The sequence below is a fragment of the Nicotiana tomentosiformis genome, chromosome 2 (assembly GCF_000390325.3).
Source record: "Nicotiana tomentosiformis chromosome 2, ASM39032v3, whole genome shotgun sequence".
NCBI lineage: Eukaryota > Viridiplantae > Streptophyta > Magnoliopsida > Solanales > Solanaceae > Nicotiana > Nicotiana tomentosiformis.
Window position 1 is genome coordinate 31,864,124 of NC_090813.1, and position 14,290 is coordinate 31,878,413.

Sequence of the window (14,290 nt, forward strand, 5' to 3'; positions counted from 1 at the left end):
ATTAATAACAAACAAATAGGAACAAATTCTGGGCCTAAGCTGAAAAGGGGAAAAGAAAGGAAAAATGATATTGTATGGCCGTTATAAAAATAATAATAATAATAATTTATATATATATATATATATATATATTGTATACATTATATATAATATTTATATAAATTTTATATATTTTTTGGCTGTCGGATATAAATAATTTCTGACGCGGAATAAAAGCGTAAGAAGCGCAAAAGAAAAATCTATGATAGTTAAGCATTTCCAATAGGAAAGCTCTAGCCGTATAGGAGGTTGTCCAATTAAATCAACTTGAATTTATTTCTGCCATTTTCGAACACCCTGGAATTTTGCAAACAATAATTATTTTCAATAATTATGGAGTTCATGGATTTACCTAGGTCAATTAATGGACTAATCAATAAAAGATTTTTTATCTTCGGCCAGTTTCAGTCATGAGATGACTTTTTTCATACTCTTTTCATTTACAATCTCTCTCTATTCATTGCTTTCTCTGTGGGTCGAGCCTTCTTTCAGTCGCCCTTTACATCTAAGTCAGTTGAGCTATTTCGGCTCCTAGACCAGTTTTGATCTTTCAATAAATACCCTCAAGTTTATTACACTATCATAAATCAATTGATATATGTACCTAGTATTGAAGGATAAAGTGGAAACATTGGAATTCCTCAATAATTAATTAGGGATCTTAAGTTCGAACTTCGAGAACATTTTTTCTCTTTAGACCTACTCAACGAAAATTCAAATTAATTGGACTTACAATATTCATATACCGTATGAATAAATCGAAGAAAAAAAATCAATAGAATATGTGTATCATTATTTATTTCTTGTTAACTAAAAGATCCAAATAGCGCCTTATTCTTCTAGTTAGTTGGGAACCAGCACAAAGAAAGTCTATCATTACTGAGTATCTTATTAACTATTTGCCATAAATAATTAGTTTGTTCTTATTAAGCTAAGTGCTCCAGGAGTCGCCCACTTGTGCAATTCATCTCTTTACAAAAATGTAATTAAGGAAAAGACGTGCATTAATTGAGCCTTTAATTTGCCATGCCCTTCAATTAATGTACCTTCTAATACTTTCCATTAATCTATCTTACATTATTTCCATATTATTAATGCAAGGTTTTCGTGTATGTTTAATATAATTAATTCTTTTCCGCAAACTAATTTAGCAAAGGATTCACTAGAATCAATGAAAAAAAACTGACACTTGTAAAAATTGGAATGATAATGGTGCAGCAACGAAACAAAAGAATTTATATTTTTATCGTGTGTGTATGAGCAAATATATTAATATCGTTGTATGATTGTATTACCCTTTATAAGTAAAGAAGATATTCTTCTCTGACAATTTATATCACATTATTGTGTAAATATAGGGCACCATCCTAAGCACTCATAGCGCGTCATATCATTACCATCATTTCCTACATTAGCTTTGGTATTATGCATTTCTGACTTTCTGGGCGGGCGTCGGTCGGTTCGGTTTTTTCGATTTTTGGTTTGTGATTTTAATAACCAAAGTATTTCCGGTACGGTTCGATTATTTTTTGGTGCGATTATTTTCGGTTCGATTTTTCGGTTTTAAGCTTGTCAAATTGAGGTTCTTTCTCAAACAAAAAATGAACATCAGACAAAATCTTATAAAGTTTTTGACGCTCAGAGCATGTGCTTGGCAAACTGGCCTACTGTAATATGTTTATTTAGGTAATTTACTGTAATATTTATAGCATGAAATTTTGTAAAGAAATAATAAATGTGCACTTTAATACTAAGACTATATTCTCATTGTATTTACCTTATCATTTTAATTTCTGCAGGGAAAAAATTAAATCTAAGAGAATTAAACTCTCCCACTTCTTTATTCATGAACTGGATACTACTTTTTCATATTGTTTATTTACAAAATTTTCTAATATATGACCACAAATATCAAAGGAAAGTAATTAAGTTAAAATAGTTCAAATTTCAAAAGGGATGAGAATGGGTGAATAAAAGGAAGGAAATTTCTCGATTTGCCATTATGATTATGAGAGCATTTTGCTTTGTTACTAAACAGGTGTTACTTCAATTTAGCTCCAGGTAGTTACTTCATAAATCTAAGTTCCGAAGAAAAAAAGGATTTGCTTTAATACTTAACCAAAGAAAACGACAAACCTAGCATGTATACAGTAAACAAAAAAATTACTCTAAATTGGAAAAAGGCCCAAAAATGACCTTGTGGTATTCGAAATGGATCAATTATAACCCCCGTTTAAATTTAATTCAAAAATGATCATGCCGTTATAAAATGGGTCTAATAATGCCCTTGTGTTATTCAAAATGGATCAATAATGCCCTGGATTTTTTTTTATTTAAAAAATACTTTTAAAAACTGAAAAAAAATATATTCTGTAAAGACTAGAAAAAGAAAGGAATTTGCAAAATATATATTTTTAAGTCTTTTCAGTTTTTTTAAAGTATTTATTTTGTAAAAACTGAAAAAAAAAAAAAAACTGGAAATTTATTGAAAAAAAAATTTTAAAAACTGGAAATTTATTTTAAACAAAACCGACATATGAATATTTAAAAACCGACTAAACCGACATAATCGTACCGTGCCGAACCGATTTTTAGGTTTTTTTTTAATAAAACCGTATGTTTTTATATAAATCTATAACTGTACCGATAATTATGGTAGATTTTTTATTTTATAAAAATAAACCGAAAAAATATTGAACCGTCAAATTGAAAAAAAAAAAGATTTTGCAAAATATTTTTATTTTTTTTTAAACTAATCCATATGTAGTCCACTGCTTTAGGAGAGTTTTTTTTTTCCAGTTTTTTAATTTTTTTTTTTTTTCAGTTTTTACAAAACAAATACTTTAAAAAAACTGAAAAGACTTCAAAATATATATTTTGCAAATTCCTTTCTTTTTCTAGTTTTTACAGAATATATATTTTTCAGTTTTTAAAAGTATTTTTTAAAAAAAATAAAATAATCCAGGGCATTATTGATCCATTTTGAATAACACAAGGGCATTATTAGACCCATTTATAACGGCAGGGTCATTTTTGGATTCCAATTTAAACGGAGGTTATAATTGATCCATTTCGAATACCACAAGGTCATTTTTGGGCATTTTCCCCTCTAAATTCTAAAGGGCTAATTTTTGAAAGTGGGACTTTGGGGATTGGGCTTCGGCATTTATAATAAGTGAATAAGTGATTGGGCCTATATTAAACATGTTAACTGAAGAGGAGCCTAGAGGCTATAGGACCCATACTTAGAAACTTCGATTTTTTGGTTAAACCGAAAAATCGAGGCACTAAAATCGAACACCGAATCGAATACCGAACTTTTTAAAAACATAAACCGAAAAAACCAAAGTTGTCGGTTCGAACGATTTTTCCGGTCCGGTCGATCTTATGCCCACCCCTACCCACCATCGCTATCGCCTATCGCTTATATTGGAACAAGGTTCTGTTATTACGAGAAAGAGGCAAACTCAAAAGTAAAGAACATTAAATTTTAACGTGGAAAACCTTTCAAATCGAAGGTAAAAGCCACGAGATCACAAAGATCCAAAAAGCTCCAATGTATCAATAAGAGGGTTATAAAATAAGAATAAAAATAGAACCCAATTGCAAATAGAAATGAAAACCAAAAAAGAATAAGATTAGATCATTGGATTTTTGGTTGGAGAACATGAACATGAGTCTAATAGGTTCTTCTCTAATATCTAGTGTTATCAAAGGCGAAATGCACTAAAGCGTAAATAGAGAGTGGGTTATAATGGAAAGAAGGTTGAAGGGAAAAGTAAAGAATGAGTTGCAATAGGCAATATCAATTCTTAAATGAGCTTAAGAGTAGCAAAAGAATTTAAGTATCATCCTAGATGTGCAAGAATGGGAATTACTCATTTGAGCTTTGCAGGAGATTTATTACTCTTTGCCAGAGGTGATTTATCTTCAGCAACTGCATTACACTAGTGTTTCATTAAATTTTCTAATGCTTCAGGAATATTAAGCAAACTTAGGTAAAACTTGGGTATGATGTTCAAGAATTATGCTAGGCCAAAAGCTAAATTTGCAATGTGGTTACAACTATAAGGTAAGCTACTGACAGCTGATAGATTGAACAAATGGGGTTTGAAAATAGATTTATGTCACACTCATGATATCGAGCATAGAAGATAATTATTCTTAATTACCAAACATATTGCAGGTATCTAGTTGGAACTCTCAAAACCAGCAAACTAATATGTAACTAGGATACCAATAGTAAAATTTCGAACTGAGTACTAAATAACCTTCCTTCCCAGCTACTCCTAACTCTCTCTTACATGAGAAGGTTAACATAATGGCTACTCTAAGATCTAAGGAGGGGCCAATACATTCTTGCCATGAGTTAAAATGGGACTGCCCATGTCGCTCACTTAGTATTTCCAAGGTTAGCAGAGAGGGGAAATTTACAAATAACAAAGAATATGTGCACCTTTAAATATTACAATGGAATAACACGTCGCAGCACTTATCTTGGTATCATCTCGGTTACACTCTGATAGCTATGGAACTCTGTTGTTGAAAATTGATTGATGGATTTTACGCCTTCCTTTCCATTGGAGGATGAAGTCAGGAAACTACCATAACTCGATTGTTTAGAGCTATGTGGTCTATAGACTCCTGGCTCAGTTAACAACTTCTCGTTTAGCTTGACATCTTTAGACAGCATTTCCATTACTTGTTTCATGTTAGGTCTATGGTTATAAGCAGCTTGGATACAAAAAAGAGCAACTTTAATGAAGCGTAGAACTTCAGCCTCGGGATACTCTGTCAGCTCCGGATCAACAAGATCTAGAAGCTTCCCTTCTTCTCTAAGTTTCCATGCCTGCAGAAGTTTAAAACCGTCAAGAAATCAGTATAGAGGAGATGATCTCTTTGTATAATTGTAGTGGCAGGCCAGATGCTGTGTATTCAATACTACGTGAGGAATTAATACTTTTCACATCCCTTTAAGATTCAAACTCTGTAAAGGGTTTGAGTTAATGTAGGTTGATGACGGGCTAAATGAATACATAAATTTGTATAGCCGACCCCAGCTAGTTTGTGATTGATGATTAATTGATTGATATTGTGTCCTTTAAGATCCAAAGAACTTGTAAATGGTCCAGCAAATGCACGACCTTCGGACAAACATCACACAAGAAAGGAAACTCTGTGCATCTTCAACTTTCTTCTTTATTTTTTAGTAAGATGCATTAGGAAAGCAATTTGCTTTTCTAAACATGATATCAACAGATTCTTGGAATTGCAGTGAGCACATCAAGTGAACGATTAGTTAAAACACAGAACCATGAACTTGAACTCACAATTTTCTGATGGCCTGGATTTGACCCAACATAAAGGGCAGCCCAGTGCACTAAGCTCCTGCTATGCGTGGGGTCCAGGGAAGGGCCGGACCACAAGGGTCTATTGTACGCAGCCTTACCCTGCATCTCTACAAGAAGCTGTTTCCACGGCTCGAACCCGTAACATCCTGGCCATATGGCAGTAACTTTACCGGTTACGCAAGGCTCCCCTTTAGGAGTTGATCCAACATATAGTAAAATAAAGCTATGAACTATGTCTACTTAAACTTAGGAAAGTAGAAGAAAGTCATTTGATGCCAACTAGCAATTTTTGTGACTTGCATCGAAATATTTATTGCTCTTGATGAAACCTACCCATTCGACCAGTACCAAGAGATCTTCTCCAAATGCTGCGTTACTGCTGCTTCTGCCACTTATAATTTCAAGTACAAGAACCCCGAAACTATAGACATCAGCCTTTTTCGTGAGCTGCCCTAACAAAGCATACTCGGGAGCAAGATATCCTCTGCACAACAAGAAGATCATTGATAGTAAGAACAGAAGAAAGGACGATGTCATGCAGAGAAACAAATAGATACAGTGCAGAATTGCTTGTGCTCTATTAAAAAATTCAATGTACACTCACATTGTTCCAGCCACTCGAGTACTAACATGAGTGATATTATCAGGAAAAAGCTTCGCGAGGCCAAAATCTCCAATTTTAGGATGTAGATTTTCATCAATAAGGACATTACTAGCCTTAATATCTCGGTGAACAATTGGTGGTTCCGCATCCTCGTGAAGAAATGCTAGACCAGATGCTGTACCCAAACATATAGCAGCTCTCTTGGGCCAATCTAGGGGAACGCGTTTACCTTTCGAACCTGCAATGACAATCATACATGGTGCTTAGAAATGCACTTAGATGACACTCCTTTCAATACTAAAAGCAGATGATCTCAGAGACGTTGGTTAACAGAATTATCAAAACCTAAAAGCACATTCTATAAGATACGTGTAATATTCTTTTAAATTCTCCTCCCATTCAACCTTTCCCATTGCTAAAGAAGGAAAAGAACCATAAACATGGGCCTTATTTTATCGGATTACTCATGCACATTAGCTAAAGCAGACTACTGCAGACTCGTTCGCTACTGTCTATATATGTTCTTTTGGTTCAAATGAATATTTAACTTTGTGAAAAGTACCAAGTAAAGCACTGGCAAGGCTGTTATTCTCCAAGTATTCATACACCAGTATTCTATTGCCACCCTCTATGCAACAACCAATCAACTGAACAAGATTTGGATGTCGGGTATTTGAGATCATAGTAATCTCTGTCAACAATTCACTCGTCCCTTGTTTTGATTCAGCAGAAAGACATTTGATAGCTACAGGCCTTCCATCCCTCAAAACCCCCTGCAATCAAACAATCAAGTTGCTTAAGTACGCCAACTAAAGTTGGCTAAAGGAAGAAAAGTTTAGTTACTCATCTTCTCTCTGTCTTTACATTATAAAGGCATTATTTGTGTAGAAAACTGTAAGCACTAAAAGATTGATACAAGTCTCACCTTATAGACAACTCCAAAACCACCTCCTCCTATTTTGTTCGATGGATGGAAATGCTCCGTTGCGGATCTCAATGAGTTATAACTAAACAGCCTCACATTGTTGGTTGCAAGCTCTAATCCTTCATCGTAAAAGAAGGAAAGTATGTTAACTCTTGGAAGATTAAATTGGAAACAAAAATAAGCAAAAGAATAAGAGAACACGTCTGAAGAATCTTGAGCAAGTACTCAAACAAGTTAACTCCCTTACAGTTCATACCATACAAAATTTTTGGTTGCACAAACAGGTATTTACGAGGCATTACTTCTAGTCCTCTCTATTCTAGAGGAAGTAATCAAACATGTAAATATTCAGTTAGATAGTCATCCAAGTTAGAATAAATAAGCTACTTGTAGCATAGACATGAGAATGGCCTTAAAGTTGGCATCAGTTCTGAAATATTAAACTTATTGGATTGAATTAAGCTCATATCATCATGATATTAGGGACAAAAAGAAGATCACCATATCTAGTTTCTTTGCTGGTATCCTACATGTGCCTCAATCTATATTGGATTTAAATAATACACACTGACAATCTATAATGGCTTTTCCTGACCGAGGGTCTATTGGAAACAACCTCTCCACCTCCACAAGGTAGGGGTAAGGTCTGCGTAGACACTACACTCCTCAGACCTCACTCGTGCTATTTCACTGGGTTTTTTGTTGTTGTGCACTAACAATGTAAAACGATTTTTACTTTACCAATGTAGCTTTACGAGCTACAACAATTGCTAAATTCCTGCCTCAATCTATATTGGATTTAAATAATACACACTGACAATCTATAATGGCTTTTCCTGACCGAGGGTCTATTGGAAACAACCTCTCCACCTCCACAAGGTAGGGGTAAGGTCTGCGTAGACACTACACTCCTCAGACCTCACTCGTGCTATTTCACTGGGTTTTTTGTTGTTGTGCACTAACAATGTAAAACGATTTTTACTTTACCAATGTAGCTTTACGTGTCGTAACAGATCATTTACCATGCTTTGCAGGTTATCAGTCCATGTTTGCTATTAAAAAAAAGTTACTGAAATTGACTTTTAAATAACCTAAAAAGAAGGAGATATGTTTTCTAATGGTATACATAGAAGTTAAGTTTCAACTTTCAAGCTCTGTTACAAATCCAGAGGTTCAAATAACATCAATTTTCATTCTCATCAACGAATTGACAGGCATCAAGGGTTTTCCAGCTTCATCTCACAGTTCACTTAGAATAAGTTTTACATGAAACAAAAATACTCCGTATTAACCACGCATTAAAAAAATGAGGCAGGAGCTACAACAATTGCTAAATTCCGAAAGATACCAAACGATTCATGTTAAGGAATAAGGATTAATACTCTCTCTGTTTTAATTTGTTTGAACCTTTTCGGAGTTTGAAGGTCAAATTGATTAATTTTAAACGTGAATTTGGACATAAATTCTTTAAGTTTCTTGAAATATACTATTTAATTAGAAACTATATAAAAAGTCATCATGCTCATTAAGTCTGTCGCTTGTCATAAAAGAAAATCTTGGAAACAATACAGAGGGAATTGATGTTACCTTGTACTTGAGTTTCTCTGTTGTCCTTACACTGCAGAATAGAACGAAAACAACAAAAACCCATTGCTGAAAAGTTTCAAACTTTTCAACACTAAACTGCCTCTTCAATCCAGATAACACCTATCTGCGCGAATACCCAAACTAAAAGAAGAAGAGGAAGAAGAAGAAGAAGACAGGGAGAAACACAAGAATTAACTAGTGGGTTATTTTAACTGGGGTCAAGCACGACATATAAGTTATACGAGTTTACTATAATTTGAGAGATAACAAACGGCGTATGTTGTATATCGTATATCGTATATCGTATATATGTAGGGAGTATAAGGAAGTGTGTAATGATATTTCTAGCTCTTAACTCCTAAGAGGGGGAACTATGTAAAATGAGAGGGGGGGGGGGGGGGGGGTTGGTTGATTGCCAACAAGATGGGAAAAGGAAGGAAGAGAGAAGTAGCAGTTGATGTTCACTTTCTATCTGTCATCTGTGAATGCCTGTGATAGACATATTTTGTTGGAAAAAAATATTTTATTTTCAACTGTGCTTGTTTTGTTAGCAAGTTTGACAAAAAAGTTGAAAACTAGAAGGAGTTGAAGCTTGAGTCCGAAAAATCAACTTCTTTGCCCAAAAAAAAAAAAAAAAAAAAGTAACTCTTCTTATCAAACAAACGAACTAGTATGTCAAAGTTGAGTCCAAAAGTTGAAAACATACTTTGCAATTAATAGGGGTTATTGAATTTTATCCTTAATTAATACTAATTTCGAGTTCTTATTCTTGCAAATTGGAATAAAGAATCTTTTACCTTTTTTTATTAATATACATACATTATTTGAATCTGAATTAGTTAAATCAATAAATTTCGAATACTAAATAGTAAATACTATATTCGGTCGACTTTAAGTGATTTTTTGGTATTTTTTGTGGTCCACAATATTTAATTTTTTTAGATATCGAGAATAAATTAATTTCTTCTTTTCAAAGTTCCCTTTGAAGTAAAGAGCCTAGGAATAGTTAGTGTGTTATATTTTCAATGAGCAAATTAAGGTTAGGGATTTTTTCTTTCCTATACACTATATGAAACATTAATACCAAAATTGTCTCAATTTTGGAGTTAACCCGACCTAAACACGTTTTAGCTACAAAAAATATACATTCGTTTAAAATAGACTCCTTTCTTTGGTAAACTTCCTTTTTTAGACGCAATATTTTCAGTTAAAAAATTTAGACGCAATCATCGCCCCATAAATTCTTCAGAATCCTTCTTTTACGCAGATTTCCTTTGGTTTTCCATAAACAAGGCAACAAATTCAAAAATAATTTTTTTTTGAAGAAAACAATTGTAGATTAACGTGAAGTATTGACCATCAGCTTTGAACATATAGCTACATTCTAAAGTTTTCATAGGATTGCATAATTATTTTCTCTACAATTGAATTAAATTTGGCGATATAATATCAAAATTGGCAATAATGCCTCAGCTCAATGGTCGGCGGAAAAGTTTTGGGAGATACGTAGATTTTGATGTTGACGGAATTATAGTCAATGAATATTCAAATTATAGTTAATTGAATGCCGCAATTGCAGAGCACCTAATGATCGACACTTCTGTAAAAATCACCGAGATTAAATACACAGTCAACGAACGTTGTCCTCCAATGGAAATTCGGAACGGTATGAGAGTTCGAGTGTATATGGAGACGAAAAAGGAATATAAAAATATAGTGTATAACAGTAAGGGATTTCGATTTGGAATATAGTATGTCGAATGCGAGCACAATTGCAGGTTTGCTCTATTTTTTTTAGTCATGATGTTTTTCAATTTCAAGTTTTCTACAATTTTACTACAAATTATCTACAAATATACTACATAATAAATGTAGTTCAACTGTTATGTCTCTAAAAATAATTGAAGTGTAACTGTTACACAGTAAATAGGGTTTGAAAAAAGTAAATTATAATCACAGAACAAAGTATCTACACGTATAATACAAATTTAATTTCTGTCAAATACTGAACACTTGAATATACAGAGGTCTGAATTACTATACTTTTAAATGAGTATAGGTACTTCTGACTATCGTAATACTAACGTGGTACAATTGTCAAGAAATTATAACACATTTGGAGAAGTATCAGGGACAGTGAAGTTGATTGATATGCCAACATCCCCAGCAATTGTGGAATATGAAATCATAACCTTAACAGAATATATGCCAAAAGTAATTGAAGTAGGTCAAGTTTATCAAGACAAGCAAATAATTGTTAGTGCAATGAAGCACTATGATGTCATAAATAAGTTTCAATTTAGGGTGAAACGGTGTAGTGCAAGAAGGTAAGAACATTTTATTTGTCGAAATCATATTGTATATAAGTTGTAGTTTTTATGTATATAAATTATTTAGAACAATTTGTTGTGCATAAAAAGCCTGATTTCTTGGTAACTACAATTTGCATAACATTTTAATCATTATTTTTATTGTGTAGCTACTGTCATGGTAGTTGGAAGCATGGTCATGCCAAAATATGCGGATCCTAAGACAATATACACACCAAAAGACATACAAACTGACATGTTATCGGAACATGGTGTAGACTAACATACATGCAAGCTTGGAGTGCAAAGGAAAAGGCTTTGGAATTTTTTAGAGTTCATCATGCTGATTCCTACAGTCGGTTGCCGAGTTATTTGTATATTTTGGAGAAGATTTATCCGGGGTCGGTAGTGAAATTACAGAAGAATGAAGATGATTATTTCTCGTATGCATTTGTTGCTCTTAGTATGTCCATCAAGGGTTGGGAGCATTGTAGGTCAGTTGTAGTAGTCGATGGAACCTTCTTGAAGTTGGCATATAGGGGAATCATGCTAACAACTAGCATAATTGATGCAACAGGTATTGTAGATTAATTATAAAAATATTGTATTAAAGTTGTTTCTGAAAATGTATTTTTGATATTTTCAAGTCTTATTACTAGAATTGAATTAATTTTTGCTACCTATGTGATAGGTAGCATATTACCACTAGCATACACCGTTGTTGATTCAGAAAATGACGCATTATGGAGGTGATTTTTTGAGCAATTCAAACATGCATTTGGTGAAAAACCAAATATACGTGTTGTTTCGGACCGGAATGAGATTATATTGAAGGCAACATCTACGGTTTAATCGGTATTCCACATTATGCTTGCATGTGGCATATTTAAAAAAATGTAAGGTCAAAGTTCAAGAAAGGTCATCTAAAGTTAAGCGAATTATACTTTGCCACGACACAATCATACACACTTGATGAATTTAATGAAAGAATGTCAAAAATTGAAGAGATCTACACACATGTTAAAGCATATATACGATATTTGTTATCACATATGGTCTCGAGTACATGCTACGGTGAAGAGAACATGGAAAATGACATCAAATATTGCAGAGTCCTTGAATGCGGTAACCAAAGATGCGAGAGAGCTTCCCTTAGTTCAACTATTAGAGTACATGAGGACTCTTCTTGAACGTTGGACTAATAAAAAGTTATTGAATGCAAATGGTACGTTCACATACCTTGGAAAAAAATACAACAAAGAGTTGGAGGACAACAGGACATTATCGCAGAAGATGAGAGTAAGTTATGGTCCATAACATTAGATCATTGATTTCTTCAAATTAAATATATACTGATAATTGTAGATATGTTGTTGTACAATTGTAGTTATTTTGTCTTTTATAAAGTGTTGACAACTTGTTGTATGTTTGTAATAAAATTGTAGGTGAGGGGTTCAACAGATTACATCCATACTGTGATAGATGGTGTGAAGCTCTTCATTGTTTGCCTTCAAAATAAGAGATATAGTTTTGTACAATTCCAGCTTGATGAACTTCCTTATCCACATGTTTTGGCGGCTTTGAGGCACAGGAACGAGTCTTATGAAAACCATTGTCCTTCTTATTACACGATGGAGATCCTTCTGTATACTTATGAAATACCATTAGACCCTCTACCTGATGAAAGCAAATGGGATGTGCCACAATATATAGCATAAGAAGTTGTACTACCACCTACTGGGAAAAGGCGGCTAGGGAGACCTCAAAAATAAAGATACAAACTATATGACGAAATAAATGCAAAGAAGTACAAGGTTTCATGTGGCAACTGCGGACAAGAAGGGAATAACAAAAGATCTTGTAGGAATGCTCCCAAAAGGAAATAAGAATTGATGTAGTATAAAGAATTATTTTTTTTTACTGAATATTGTTGATGATAATCCGTCCTTTACGACATATTCAGTTGTATTTGTTCTCTTCTAGACAATTATAGTTGTGGTATAATTATGTTGCTAATTTGAATAAAGTTTGTCTCCTATAATGAATGTTTGGTAAACAGATTTTAACTCTTAATGTCATTGGTTTGGAGTTGCTTTATTCAATAACTGGATTTATTTTTTAATTTTAAGCTTTTTCTAACAATACTGCTAAATTTGAATAGATTATATATTTTTGTATAGTAGTTGTAGACATAATTGTAGTTATACTGCAAAGAAATTGTTATCTGAGAGTATCAATGTATCGTTGCTTGAAATTTTATTTAATTTTAAAGCTAAACGTTTGATACCTTACATTTAGAATAACATATGTTCACATAATATGTTAAGTATAAACTAATATGGTAAAAGAAGACAACAGAAAATATATATTATAGACTACCAATATGGAAATCAAGTACTAATAACTTTCAACAAAAAAATATGCTACAGATGTTTTCATTTGTAAGTAGTAGAATTGTGGACAAAATAGCAAAACAAAAGCTAAAACAACTTTAGCACAAATGTGCTACAAATAAACTATAGCTGAATTGTTCTTACTAAATAATTTTCCTACAACTTTAATACAATCCAGCCACAACTAAACACTTTCACTATAATTTAGCTACTGAAAAGGGCAACTAATTCTTTTTGGTCTGGACTCTTGTTCTCTCTTTGACAGCTAGTGCACCTTTTCTTCTTGCTAATCTCCCAGTTACCTCACTTTCACTAATTGCACCAAGCTCTTGCTTTTCCCTAGCATAATCCTAAAGGAGCTCTCCATAGCGTTTACGTTGTTGATCAATATCAGAAAAGTCTTGCTTTGAAATTGAGAGTTGTCCAATACTGACATATTCTGCAAATGCCGCCACGTATACACCGAAATCACTGCAATAAATATTAGGGAAAAAGTTTTAGCATTTAATGTAAAATTCAATTGGTTAAGTTGAAGGAAAATCAGCACATACAGTGATCCCTCTTTTTGTTGGGTATCTCACCGATCAACTACTGAATGTCAAGAGGGTCAGTAACACCTTTTTCAATGTATGCTTTTGTGTTCTTGTAATTGATGTATAAACGCTTGCCATAGAAGCCAGTGAATGACAAGTATAGGGGGATCATAATAGCAAATTTGTCGACAACAGATTCAATAAGTTTGTGATTACGTGAAGAGACCATAGAATCATAAACATATAGAACCCTTTCGGTAATGTCAAACACAGCCAATAACCAATGAAATTTCTCAACAATATTTATGGGCATAATCACAAAATTAACTTTGTCCCGTGTAAAGTAATCGGTACCCAAATATGTATTTTGATACGATGTTTTGGGGTTTGACAACGGCAAGCTTCCTATCGGCAGAGGCATTAATGTACCTCTCACAAATTTGTTATATTCTAGTCTTGAACATACAGTCAGTGGTTGTAAACCGTGTTCTATTTTCAGGACCATATTTTTCCTCTTCCTCAAATAGTATAAAATAACATCAATGTGCT

At 33.3% G+C, this 14,290-nt stretch overlaps 2 protein-coding genes across 3 annotated transcripts; one reads left to right on the top strand and one right to left on the bottom strand.

Annotated features, from left to right (window-relative positions):
- Positions 1-4,178: 4,178 nt before the first annotated feature.
- On the bottom strand, positions 4,179-8,843 carry LOC104105602 (cold-responsive protein kinase 1-like). 2 transcript variants are annotated; one of them, XM_070195134.1, is made up of 6 exons: positions 8,507-8,843; positions 6,920-7,032; positions 6,557-6,767; positions 5,995-6,232; positions 5,724-5,874; positions 4,179-4,888 (listed from the first exon to the last, which is right to left on the bottom strand). In XM_070195134.1, exons 1-6 carry the CDS (start codon positions 8,568-8,570, stop codon positions 4,532-4,534), a joined length of 1,134 nt encoding a protein of 377 aa, XP_070051235.1. In that variant the 5' UTR covers positions 8,571-8,843; the 3' UTR covers positions 4,179-4,531. The 2 variants fall into 2 exon arrangements, with proteins under 2 accessions (XP_070051235.1, XP_009612243.1); XM_009613948.4 differs by having other exon boundaries at positions 6,920-7,038; positions 8,507-8,712.
- A 3,064-nt stretch (positions 8,844-11,907) lies between these two features.
- LOC104105612 (uncharacterized) lies at positions 11,908-12,533 on the top strand. Its single transcript, XM_009613959.1, has 2 exons — positions 11,908-12,114; positions 12,261-12,533. The coding sequence occupies exons 1-2, from the start codon at positions 11,908-11,910 to the stop codon at positions 12,531-12,533; spliced, it is 480 nt and encodes a 159-aa protein (XP_009612254.1).
- Positions 12,534-14,290: the final 1,757 nt, after the last annotated feature.

Bases quoted from the DNA above. Each gene is read 5' to 3' on its own strand.
- LOC104105602 (XM_009613948.4), bottom strand. From the start codon at position 8,570: ATGGGTTTTTGTTGTTTTCGTTCTATTCTGCAGTGTAAGGACAACAGA. The intron at 6,233-6,556 runs GTACTTTTCACA...TTGTCATTGCAG, and splicing joins CCTTGCCAGTGCTTTACTTG to GTTCGAAAGGTAAACGCGTT. The intron at 5,875-5,994 runs GTGAGTGTACAT...CTTGTTGTGCAG, and splicing joins ACTCGAGTGGCTGGAACAAT to AGGATATCTTGCTCCCGAGT.
- LOC104105612 (XM_009613959.1), top strand. From the start codon at position 11,908: ATGACATCAAATATTGCAGAGTCCTTGAATGCGGTAACCAAAGATGCG. The intron at 12,115-12,260 runs GTAAGTTATGGT...ATAAAATTGTAG, and splicing joins CATTATCGCAGAAGATGAGA to GTGAGGGGTTCAACAGATTA.